Source organism: Lissotriton helveticus, chromosome 7, assembly GCF_964261635.1.
Source record: "Lissotriton helveticus chromosome 7, aLisHel1.1, whole genome shotgun sequence".
Lineage (NCBI taxonomy): Eukaryota > Metazoa > Chordata > Amphibia > Caudata > Salamandridae > Lissotriton > Lissotriton helveticus.
Window position 1 is genome coordinate 206,697,269 of NC_136068.1, and position 13,683 is coordinate 206,710,951.

Below are 13,683 nucleotides of genomic sequence, written 5' to 3' on the forward strand. Positions count from 1 at the left end.
GGACCAAGGATATCCCAGGCGATTGTATCCTTGTAAATTTCAGGGATATGCGAGTCGTAAGGTCCATTTGTAATCAACAGAACATGCATGATGGTAGTAGTGGGATTGGCACTTAAGATCTGGGATACTTTCACCCACAACCTGCATATTGGCAGCAAAGACAGAGTAATGGGAACCAACTTGGGGGAGGGCCTATAGGTGATCCCCACATCTATTCAACTTCTGTCTTTGGCAGAGGTTCAGACTGTTATGGAATTGATGTTGGGTATTGACATAGAGATTACTCACTTACTAACTCCTTGCTTGTCTTCGATGACAATAAAAGACCCCATAGGCACTGGATGCCAACCAAATTTCACGGGACCTCCTTTGTCCCATTCAATCTCACCTCCCTTGATGAAACCGAATTGGGGAAAAGGCTAGGGCTAGCACCTTTAATTGCTGAGAATAACAATTGCTGGAGTATTGAGGTGGAGGTACCAGCCAACGAGCCCAAGTCTGGGATTGGATCGATCAACGATCGGGACACTTATGTTGGTCCCACAGGTACTTGTATGACCCCAGCAGTTCAATCTATTGTCCAGAGCAATGCCCCTTTGGTGCATGTTCCCCTCCCGCCGTGTCCGGCGACGGGAGACTGTAGGAGAGCAACCACATTTTTTTTAGTGTACCACTAAATTGCTCCCAGGAGCAAGTAATGGCCGATACAATGATAAAAGTTATTAGCTGGAACATAGCAGGTATTTCCAGGAAGTTAGATGTCCCAGACTGGAATACCCTGGTGGAGTCATATATGATCTGCATCTTCCAGGAGACCTGGAGTCTGGAACCAAACCATAGAGTCGGCTACACTACTTATTTTTTGCCTGTGGTACCTACAACATCTGGGAGGGGTCGTCCTTCAGGTGGGCTCCTCATTTGGGTGAGCATTTCCCTGGGTTGTGGTATCACACAAAGGCAATGTAGCTCACCAGACATTTTAAAGATGTCACTGAGAGGCCCCCATAGGGGGAGAACTCTAGATATATTTAATATATATGCCAGGGGCACACAAGGTGGTTCCGTATCCCCCACAATAACAATGTTAGAAAGTGAACTCAGATTGTCACGATGATATGCAAGTCCTTGTCGCAGGGGACTTTAATTGTACATTCGAGCCCCTTGCGACAGAGGACATTTTGGATCTTATTGAGGATGATACTAGAAGGGGTATACCCACACTAGCAATTCAGCCAATAAAAAGATGGTGACAAAGGGCCATCCACCTGAATGCACGGACTATGGAGTTTGGTCTAAGAGCGGCAAATGGCAGAACTATCTCAGATCTTTCCGGGGCCCATACGTATAACAGGGTCAACCATTCATCAAGGATCGATTATATTCTCCTTGATCTAAGGCTTTGGTAATATGTGCAGGACATGGTAATATTACCCACTGTAGACAGTGATTGATCATAACCTGCTTTCTTTGAGTCTATATTATTTGTGGCCAAGCGAAAATGGCCCAGTTGTACCAAGCATAGTAAAGTCCACTTCAAAAGTTTTTCCATCTAATTGTGGAAGGCGCCTTAAGTGGCGCAAAGTTGCCCTGGATGAAGAGAAAGTCCAGACTATAGGAACATTGCTGGTAGCCTCACAAAGCGAGATGGACACGACCCTCATAGATCACTGCGACCCCTCAAGGGTAACGGCAGTATTCCAGGATACCAGTAAGTCGGTGGAAAACCTATTCCTGGTACAAACCCGAGGGGGGACCGAGAGAGGGCCTCAGAGGCCCAAGGGTAAACAAGGGTGATACACATCCAAATGTAGAAAAAAGAAGTCTGCTCTAATCAAGGCTGTTAAAGCGAAGTCGCAACCTTTGATTCAACATGCTAGGAAAGAGTATAAGCTGGTGATAACAAATGCTAAAAAGGAGTGGTAGGACCAGTACTGGCAAACACTAAAAGAGTTACAAAACTTAACATGTGTGTTCTGTGACTACAGGACACACTCCTTCCTTGCACTCCTTTTGCTTTTCATACAAATTTACTCCAAACGTGTAGGTGACAATTCGTAGAATTTATTCAAACTTCATTCTGTAGCGAGTTTTCAATTCATCAGAATTATATTTCATTCATAATTGTTTGCATGATTATATCTCATCCCAATGCTTTTCAAGCTTCTTCAGGGGATTTGTTAGTCTGAAATCATAATACACAAAGTAAGTACTGGGGTCTATTCTTACCCATACATTCTAAAACAACATTTTGGTAAATTTCACCTTAATTGTACAATGTCTCAATGTGTACGTTCTCCATAAATCGTAACTTCGTGCACTATTCTGCACCTTATAACCCATAGCCACCTATTTGTTTATATCACATCCATTTAAGATTATTCACTGAATACTTATGCCCTTATACATCTGTAAACCCACTGGTTCTTGTGATCGGAAACATGTGCAAACATTGCACCTTATAACCCGTAACCGCGTTGTGTTTACTCACAAACCTTCATTATTTTTCATTGCTATTCACGCGCTGTAAACCAAAAAAGGACAAACCGTCAGTTTCTCCGTGTATTTACAAAAATGCGTTACGCGTTAAGGAGTTCTATATTCTAAAGCTCTGCTCTTACCCGATATGTCTTACTGCTTCTCTCCCCTCGCTACTCTGGCGTGCGTCGCTCTAGCTCTACATCCGTGTGCAACTCTATATCCTAGTTCCGATCATGTGACCACAACTGCGTCCGTGTTTACAATGAGGTTAAAAAACACCCTCAACCTCGGGCGTCTTCTGCAAAAGTTTATGAGCACCATGTAGCCTATGTAAAGGTTTTAAGGTGATTCCTACTGTAATCATGATACATTGCCTAAATTGCAATGTACACATACATTTAGTGACAGTCAAAATTTACATATCAAAAATATATATACATATCAAAAATATCGAAATTGTAAAGTCAGTTTATAGAAAGCAATTAAGGTCCATCCTTTCATTAAGACCTTTTGGCTGTGTGGTGCACAAGAAAAGGAGAAAAGGAGTGCAAGGAAGGAGTGTGTCCTGTAGTCACAGAACACACGTTAAGTTTTGTATACACACCCTAACTGCTCAGTAGGGTACCGACCTATGCACCGACGACTAAAACATAACTTGGATAACACGGATAAAAACTGTTGAACATTTGAGTGCAATACCAAACCTTGTTAAACACTAAAAGAGGCCAGCACTGGGAGGGATGCGTGTCACTTCTGGAGCACCATAAGAGCTAGGAATAGTCCTGATAGCGATCTTATTACGTGTAACATTACCGGCCAGGCATGATTTGATCACTTTTTGAAATTGTACACGTACCAGCAAGGAGCTGCTAGTGATCCTGCTCCATGTAATCTCCATATATCTCCAGGAGATAGCACCACAGATCCGTTTACAATTAAGGAAGTTGAATATGCGATTAGTCGCATTGTGCCCCAAAAGGCAGCTGGCCCGGATGGCATCCCCGGGGACCTGCTCCGCTTCGATCTGCCCAAATGGGGGAAGCTTATCTATACTCTACTTATAGCTATTAATGAAGGTGCCGCTATCCCTGAATCCTGGAAGGGGGCTGAGGTCGTCCCTATCTTTAAAAAGGGGCATAGGGACGACCCTTCCAACTACCGCCCAATAAGCCTAATTGATTCCACCCAGAAGGTCGTTGGAAAGGTGGTACTAGAGAGAATCCTACAATGGGCTCAAGAAAATGAGATTCTCTCCGACTATCAAGCAGGATTCAGGGTTGGCACTGGAACAATAGAACAGGCCTTTAGACTATTGCTAATTTATTGGAAAGTGGTTGTTATAGGCAAAGGCAGTCCTTACCTCGCGTTTATTGATCTAAAGACTGCCTTTGACCTTGTGCCACGGGACCGCCTTTGGGGAGTGTTATCAGAGATGGGGATTCCCCCTAATATTTTGTCAATCCTAGTGAGGCTTCACGAAGGAAACTTTGCGCAACTGAGGTGGGGCACCGAGGGCCAGAAAACCAACAGAATTCCAGTGGAGAGAGGGGTCCGCCAGGGATGTGTTCTTGCTCCGACCCTTTTTTCGCTATATGTGAATGGAGTGGTTGAGCACTTGCTGGAAAAACCATCTGATGCACCATCCCTGGCAGGCAAGCGAATTCCAACCCTCTTATTCGCTGACGATACGCTTCTAATATCTAAGACCCCAGTGGGCCTCCAAAGCCTCCTTGATAATTTCCAGGCCTTCTGTACTCAACGTGGGCTCGTAATAAATACAGACAAGACAAAGTATTTGGTGTTGAACCCCCCGAAAAAAATTGGGCGACCCCCAGCACTAAATCACGTATCCCTGGAAAGGGTCACTGTATTTGATTGCTTAGGTATATGCATTTCTGATACCATGCAGTGGACCCCACATCTTTATAAAATGCTGTTAAGCCACAAGAGGGTTACGAGGGCGCTCCTTAAGGAGCCGCGCTCCTCCTCAATCAGACCGATTGTCCCTGTCATTGATATTTACAAAGCAAAGGGAGTCCGCTCTGCCCTTTATGGGGCAGAGTTGTGGGGTATCTCCAATATAGATCAACTGGTAAGGTCGGAAAATAAGTTCTTAAGGGACCTTATGTCACTCCCGCAGAACACCCCAATGACACCCTTGCTACTCGATTTAGGATGCCATTCTATTAATGATCTGGCAAAAGTCCGGCCGTTGCTCCTATGGGCCCGGCTATGGCGAGTGCCGGAACTGGCAAAGTATGCGAAGGGGTTATCAGAAGTAATGTCGATGGCTGGATGGCATAAAATAAAATGGCTAAAAGATGTAAAATTTCTACTTTGTGAACTGGGCTTAAATGAAGCCTGGGTAAGTAGGTCCTCTACCCCGAAGGCAACTCTAAAGACCCTCTATTGGAGTTGGGTCGCATCTAGAACCAGCACTGACCCAACCCTTGGCAGATTAACGGAAGAGTTCCTAAGGTTTAAGGATGTGGCATTTCGGGAACCCTACCTGGATATTGATTGGAAATCTGTTGATAGGGCTTTGTATTTTAGATTTAGAGTTGGGGCTCTTCCACTGCGCGCTTTAACTGCTCGCTGGAAAGCCCCGTCCCAAACAACACCATTTTGCCCTATCTGCGAAACCAGAACAGAATCTGTTGCTCACATCCTGTTTGCCTGTCCGGCATATGCGTTGCCGAGGAAAAGCTGGCTTAAACTAATATGTTGGCTTTTGGGTACCAGGCACCATAATGAGGCCCTTTGTATTTTGATGTCTGACACACGGTCATTGTATGTTTGTGGTCTCTCGAAGTTTTTATCATGGGCATGGTCCATTAGGACAAAAAGGCTTAAACAAAATGTTTAACTTGGAATTTTTAACAAATATGGTCAAATTGGGATGTCATCTTTTTAATGTGTAAATGTATTGTATAAAATGTGATGCTTTTAAGATATGTTTTTATCAAATAAAAGCCTCTACTACTACTATAAAGAATATATTCATTTCATTTACATTAAAAGGCAATTCATAATCATATTCAGTATATATATTCAGAATACAAAATCCAGCGGAGAATAAAAAAACTAGCCTCCCAGTATGCTTGGTCTTATGACGTCATAAATCAAGAAGACTGGACAATACCTTGATATAAGGCTCATGCCTAATATGGCCATTTTATAAATAATACAACCACAAAAAAACACACAAAAGTACTGAAACCTGAACTGTAGATAAAAAATAAAAGAAGAGGAAAAGCACCCGGTCCAAGCAAGACCTTCCCTCCCCTAGGAGTCGGGGGCAAGCCAATCCTTATAGCCTAGGCCACCAGTCAACCTATTTGTCATGGGAGACCATAACTTTCAGCACCGCTTCTTAGCAGCCTGCCTTACAGTTCTATAGGGCTCTTTCTTTGTTGCATATATACCCAGTAATTGTCCAAACCACGCCTGGAACGCAGGGGCTTCTGGGTCTTACCATCTTGGGTCTATTAATAACCGAGCTAGTGTAACCCAAATAAAAATGACTTATATCTGAGTCTAACCCTGTTCACCACAATCATACCCAAGAAGCATCATGAGTGAGCTAATACATACACCTCTCCCAAACAAATTCAGGCAAAAAGTCTCCATACCTTTCTTCATAGGCTGTAGTTTTTCACAGAAATAAAACATGGGAACCACTTCAGCCGGGTCTTCCCCGCACCTAGGGTACTTATCGTGTTCCTCCCCCCTCCACACACACACAGCTATCTTGCCCCTCTTTTCGGCGTCAAGGAGCATGTTTAAAAATGCCCTAGCACGTCCATTTGGGGCTCCCCCAAAGCGATCTGTATCTCCTGTCTTGAAACTGAACTTTGTGCCCCGGGGCTGCGCGCTTAGCCGGCGTGACACCGAGCCGTGCCTGCCTGCCGTGCCTTGTAAAACCTGGAATGCGCGATGCCCTATCTGCGGACTTTGAAGCCGCTTCTGGCCGTGTGTGTCTCGGCCCCAAGCTCCCAAAATCAGTGTGTATCCGTCTAGCCTGAATAACATGATTACCACTGACTTGGATAATAGCCGCTTTTTAGATACGACAATGATAGTAAAATTATATTTAAAAAAGCTACGTTTTTTACTTCTGTCATGACATGCTCACTATAGCCAGGAGTTGCGACACCACAAACAGATATGATCTACAGGGGCAGCGAATATAGCTTTATGGCTAGAGCAGTCAACCTTGAAGCTGGGGAACCGGGTTTGAGCCTCGGCACAGCATTCTGGGCAAATCACTTAATCTCCCGTGCCTAGCAAAAATGAATGTGCCCATGTTAAGTTTGCACTATATAAAACGCTTTAAAAAAATGTTTAATACATTTGCTTTAATTCAAGAAGTCTCATTAATTAACACTATTTGGTCCTGGGCACTTCTAGAAATGTAGAGTATTAAAGTGAAGTGTCATTTCTTCTGGAGAGCACCGGCTCCTCCTCTTAAAGGAGCCTTCTCGAGCCCACTTGAAGTGCCTCAAAATGGTGCATTGTGGAAAAAGCAGGCAGAGGCAAGGCACTCCGTAGGAGGCCCCCATTTAACCCGGTTTGCCAATGCCGGGGGAAGGCACCAATAGCTCTGCTTCCGCCGACCTGCAAGTCTAGGGGCTGAAAATGGTCACTTGAGTTCGCCAATGGCCATGGGGCGAGGAAAAACTTAAAAATAGAACTAAAACGGCTGCGCATGAGAAGCTCAAGAAATTCAGAGGTTGCACAGAAATGCACAGCTTGAGGAAATTCAGAGCATAGGCTGGGCACACGGCAAACACATGTAGAACATTTTGGGAAGACGTTGAGTAATAAGTAGCGCACGCGGACAAAATTCACAGCACACTCTGCAAAACTATAGAGCATATGTTGAGTGAATTTTAAGCGCACACCGGGTAAATTCATAGCACAAGAGTCAAGAAAAGTTAAAACACACATCGGGCGGTCGAGAGCAACAGTACGTTACTTTCCACAACGAAGAACAAATCTCCTCTATTTAGGTCTGACTCTGGGTTTAAACTTTACCTGATGGATTTTACTCCAATATAATTTCATGCCCTATACCAACAAGAGGAGAGCCTATGAAAAGGACCAAGAGCACTATCATTCTACTCACTGAACCCAAATACAGACATCTGCTTCATTGGAGGGCTAGTGTGCATGGTGCGTTATCACAAACCACTTACGCCGCAATCTTATTGGCCACCCGCCAGTCTCTCCTATGACGCATCGCCCAGATGGATAAACATGACTTTCAACATTATAAAGAACTGGGTATCTGTCACATCAAAAACTAGGTTGGAATGGGTCTTGACTCGGCAGTATCCCAGACGAGGCCGCAGCAGCGTTAAGAGCACACGCCATCTTGCGGCATTTCCGTTGCTATGACAACTAAAGAAGCTTTCTTTGTCATAGCAACGAAAATGCTGCAAGATGGCGTCGGACTGTCCACAGTCCGTACGGACACGTGCATGCTGTCTTCTATGGACAAATGGCAACAGCAGCCATGTTTGTCCATGCAGACACGTGCACGAAAGCCCTTGCCAGAACTGATTACAAAAGGTACTCGCAAAAGCAAGAGCAGCACATGAGCTGCTTTCGCTAGGCGAGACCTAAACAAACAAGAGATTAGGCACAGCCAAACCACCCCATTCCTGAGAGAGAGTTAAACGTCAAAGATATGTTGTCTGCGTATGTCGATACCTTAGTATCGTAGCCATTCATTTGAACTGGCTTTATTACCTGCCTTTGCAGGAAGTCTTCAATAATTGGGTCAATATAAAGGGCAAACAGAATTGGAGAGCAGGGGCACCCATGCCTTGTCCTCCTAGGCACCTATATTCTGCCAAACTCTTTCCCCATCATTTGGAATCGGGCCAATGGGTTACAGTACACTGCCCAAGATAGCAGTAATCAAACATGGACAAAACCTTTTTGCTTCAAAATTCCCCAATACCTTCATGAAAATTGGTCAAATGCTTCTTCTGCATGGAGGAGGATCATAGCCCTGAGACTGCCAGCTACTTCTGCAATATCAAATAGGGATATAGCACGCCTAACATGATCAGTAGTTCCCTGACCAGGTATGAATCCATGTTGCCATGGTATGACAATATGAGCTATGATCCTCCCCAAGCGGACCGCCAGGATATTACAGTAGAGGATTGGTGTCCGAGTTTGAGGGAAATAGATTGGTATGAAGCTGGGTTATCCCAAGGTTTGCCTTGCTTTGGAAAAATGACAATGTCTGTGCCTTACCAAGATTAAGGGGAGAAACCCATTCTGTTGTACTGCTAGAAACAGGTCTAACAGTAGCAGAGATAATTCTGGCTGGAGTGCCTTGTACAATTCCAGAGCAATTTTGTCAGGGCCTGCTGCCTTTCCGGACGCCAACAGATGCAGTACATTTAGAACTTCCTCTAGTGTGATGTCTGCTTCTGGCCCCTGATTAACAGCTAGATCGATCCTTCCTGAGTCCCACCCCCACCTCTACTTCTCCACCCAGGGATATGGCATTGGACATCCTTGTGGTATAATACTCTATAGAACTCCTCAAATACTCCAAGATTGTCATTAGGATCAGTTACAAGGGACCCATCTTTCCTTTTAATTATTGTAATATTACTCCTAGCTACCTTCTGCCTTATGCATAGTGCTATGAGACTCCCCGCCAACTCTCCTTATTGATAACTAATTCTTATATGCTTGAAATCCTTCTGATTCTCTTGCTGTAGTAACAGTTTCTCATATTTTAACATTACATTTTCTAGCTGTATTTGTGCCTATTCCTGCCCCCGCCATTACTCTCTGTATGAGTTTTCTACAGCGTTGCTAAACTTTCTAACAGCTGCCTGATCTCAATCTCTTGCTGCTTCCTGCTCTGTGCCACAAAGCTGATTTACCCCCCCCCCCTCAATACTGCTTTGAATGCATCCTATCAAAAGTCCATTTGGCCTGACCAGTAAAGCTCCCTTGGACAACACAATGTCCAATACTAGGGGATTATGATCCCTCAAAAGCCATGGTAATTCCTTTATTCCTACTTTATCCAATATTCGTATAGAAACCAATAGTCTAATCTGACATTTTTTTGTGTGGACAAAAAAAAGTATGCCCTGACAAAAAAAGTATACCCTGTATCAGAGGGTTTCTTGATATCCCACACATCCACCAAACTATGAACTTTGGGTTTTCTTCCTTGATATTTAGTCACTGCGAAAACATCTGAAATTTCCAATGTAAAGAATTCACCCCCCCAAGTGGTTCCATGTTTTTTGCGCTTTATGCCCCTCCTCAACTTCCCCCAAAAAAACCTTTCAAAAGAGCCAAAAATGTGGATGGTAATGTGTCTAACACCCCTCATACACTTCCTAATGTGCTAGAATGGACCCGGTTTGTTAAAGCTGGAGTAGAGGGACTCTAATGAACTCAGACTCAAGCTATCTCAATCTTCCTAACAGATGACACTTTGAGTGTCTTATGTCTTCTGGGTCCTCTTGGTGTACTACATTAAATCTGCTTACCAATTTTAGTGCAGCATTTATATGAGTTACGGTGCATGGCTTTGTCACTTGGCCAGTGGAGACTTCTCACTCGCTGTTCAAAATTTTCCTCAGCTCATCCATTGCCTCCTAATTCCCTAGCTAACAGCTGTACATGCGCAGAAGCCCTACCCATCACTATCACTGCCCCCACTCAATTGAATTTGTTGCTTTCCTTAATGTTAACTTAGTTGCATTAAGTGACCATACAGATTAATAGGTGCAGAGGCGGTTCTGGAATGCCAGGGTTGGGGGAAGCCAGCTCCTGATTGGCATTAAAGGGAAGATACTGGGAGTGAACACAAAGAATAATGGCGCTGCTTTGCCATTGAGAAGAGGTGAAACACATAATAGGGTGATCTGCAGGAGAAAAAGTAGCTATGAAATCTAGGAGGCAAGAGAATGACTTAAATATTTGTGGGGAGAAAAGCAAATGAAAGCCTAAATAATGGGGATCGATGTAGCTTAAGGCAATCAAATAGCCCGCCCACCCAGGAACTAAGGCAGCATTTTCTTTAGATGAAAAGATGAAACTGGGGAAGACCAGAAAATATAGGTCAGACCCAAATTTGAGACCCAGGTAATCGGAGGCATGGTTGGCTCAAATGGAGGCAATGGTACAGTGAAAGACACATGAGAGCAGACACTGAAATGTTGGTGGGGGTGCGTAAGATAATGTCCTCTGTTGAGCAGAAAATCAAAGAGAAAGTCGACTTGCTGACTAGCACAGGAACCACAGTTTGAAAGAAAAACTGACTGGGCAGGCTGTTACGTCTGGATTTTTCAAGCAGGCTAGGCAACTTATTTGCCAAGTATAGACTTCTGGGCTGCGGAGATTTAGAGCAGACTTTTTCCACATTCCCTGTATTACAGGAAAAATTGGTGATCCCCAAATGCCTAAACAGTACACTTCTTTTGACTGGCATCTAGAGCAAAGATAAAGATACTGTTGTAGCAACCTGAAGGTGTTCACTGGTCGTCCTTTCTGTAAAGACTGTATATAGAACGACACAGTGAAAAGTAGCTCCCAGCAACAAACCAATGATTAATCCTAATCTGCAAAACACGGCCTCTTGCTAGACCTGTACAATGGAACATAGAAAACTTGTATATTGTCGACTTCATCCTCAGAGACATCCCTCAGATGATGTTCAAAAGTAATTGAAATTGTTCTTTCAACACTTAAAGCTGGCAGAGGTTAAGTGGTCCGCTCTTTATCTAGTGTAACTGAAAGCCTTGCTTTTCTGTAAAAGATATTGAGATGCTTTATTAGAAAATCCTAATGTTAATGACTTAACAGAACATTCTATTAACCTGTAAACTGAGGGCAATTTACGACCTATAATCATGGAGAAAATAAACATGACCACTACTTCTATATATGTTAGTTTGACTAACAGCAATAGTTGGGTACCATACTATACGAGTCAAAATAAAAACAGGTAATTTTATATTTCAAAAGCAGAGTTTATACTTACTACTGCTTCCATATCTGAAATATCCGGCGGTGCAACCAAGGACTGTACCATGAACTTGTGTTTACTTTTCTCGTTGGGGTCATAATCGAAAGGCTGTAGCATCACTTGAGAAATAAATGTTTTGAACAGTTAGCAACTACAAAAACTGTTTTACTTCAGAGTAATTAGTAATAATGTATAGTTACACATACAGGAGTATTAACAGATGTTACTTTATGCTTGATAACTAAACTGATTTTTTTTCTGCAATGTACAAAAGCCAAAACAACTGATCTAAATCGAATTGGAAAAATCGAGGACTGCGAAATATATCAAACTGTAGTGTTGTACCCGACGCTTCTGAATTATTCAACAAACCTGTATGAAGGACCTTTTTGTATAAAGCAGTAGCAGCGCAAACTTAAACATTTCTTACAAGGTATCACTTAGAATCAGAGAGGGGAGCAGTTTTGGGGGCATTTAGGGCCCAGCAGTCTGATGTGCACTTTTTTCAGCAAAAAAAAAATGTCTCCATGTGAAGCAGCTCGAATGAGAAGGGAATCTTAACAGGCCCACTTCCTGACCGACAAAGGACTGGTTCGTGTAGGCAGACGGGGAGATAGCGGACAGCACAGCAGTTGGACATTAATGTACAATGGTTTGGCCACATTAGTTTCCTGAACAACAAGCATTTACAATGCAATGGTTTCGCATTTTGAAAAGTTTGAGCTATTGGCATTGTAAATGACAAAATTTGTATTTATGTGTTGGTTTTGAAAACAAATAAATAAATGGTATTGTCATTTACAATGGCAATAGTTTAATCTCTGGCAAATACCACACAAAAACACAGACCCAGAGCCACACACACCCACCCAGAGCCACACACACCCACCCAGAGCCACACACACCCACCCAGAGCCACACACACCCACTCAGGAGAGCAAGCACAGCGAGGGGGCAGGGAAGCAAGCACAGCGAGGGGGCAGGGAAGCAAGCACAGCGAGGGGGCAGGGAAGCAAGCACAGCCAGGGGGCAGGGAAGCAAGCACAGCCAGGGGGCAGGGAAGCAAGCACAGCCAGGGGGCAGGGAAGCAAGCACAGCCAGGGGGCAGGGAAGCAAGCACAGCCAGGGGGCAGGGAAGCAAGCACAGCCAGGGGGCAGGGAAGCAAGCACAGCCAGGGGGCAGGGAAGCAAGCACAGCCAGGGGGCAGGGAAGCAAGCACAGCCAGGGGGCAGGGAAGCAAGCACAGCCAGGGGGCAGGGAAGCAAGCACAGCCAGGGGGCAGGGAAGCAAGCACAGCCAGGGGAAGGGGAACCAGGGGGCGAGGGAGCAAGCACAGCCAGGGGGCAGGGAAGTAGGGAGACAAGGAGTCCCTTCCTGTACATAACCAATCGTCTCTACAGCGCAGGCACACTTGAAACATGGCGGCACGGTGCCTGCGCTTACACTAGCCAGTTTTTTTGGCGCTAAGGGAAACACAAGGGTGCACCGTATTCTTGTGAATACGGTACATCCCTGTGTTTTGAAAATGTCAGAGCGCGGCGCTACCGAATTTGGCGCAGCAACACATTCCGAATTTTTTAAATTATTTCTTCTTTTTTTTTTTTATAAGCTTTATATACAAAATACAAACATTGTTATATGGGTTTTTCCGCATCAGGTAAAGGCAGAGTTTAAAAACAGTACATTTATTAAGGGGCAACAACGTCCCTTTAGCTGAGAGAAAAATGGGTTTCAGAAGAGAAATTGTTTCAAGTGGTCTTCAGGCATGCGGTTTTTTGCAGGACCTGGGACAAAAATATAACTGGGGCCACGACTTGTCTAATAGAATGCCACAAGATGAAAGAGGGAATGTCACAAACTAGGGAAAGCGGTTTTGGGGGGTCTCCCAAGTAAAATGGAGAAATTATTTTACCTATGCTGACAGTAACCTCCCCCCTCTGAGGGAGAGACCCTGTGTGCAGTGACTTTCGCATGACACGTGATCAGGGTGAGGGTCACAGCATGCGGCAGAGGGCTTCCAGTCACACTACCCTGATACCCCCAATTTCAGGATGCACATGGCGATCGAGAAAGTGTTTTCTAACTTGTCAGCTTCCCCTGAAAAGTTCCACAGGCGGGGGCTTTCCATAAAGAGCACTGAAGGCCCATCTACTAGTTTTCACACTTTGGGGGTGGAGGGAAGGACCGC

General features: G+C 44.3%; 1 protein-coding gene across 1 annotated transcript in view; it reads right to left on the reverse strand.

The window, feature by feature from the left end:
- Positions 1–13,683, reverse strand: part of VAPB (VAMP associated protein B and C) — a 160,383-nt gene that overhangs the window by 43,691 nt on the left and 103,009 nt on the right. Inside the window, exon 3 of the mRNA XM_078651956.1 lies at positions 11,510–11,613. Coding sequence (XP_078508082.1) covers positions 11,510–11,613 — 104 coding nt within the window. The remainder of the gene's footprint in view (positions 1–11,509; positions 11,614–13,683) is intronic.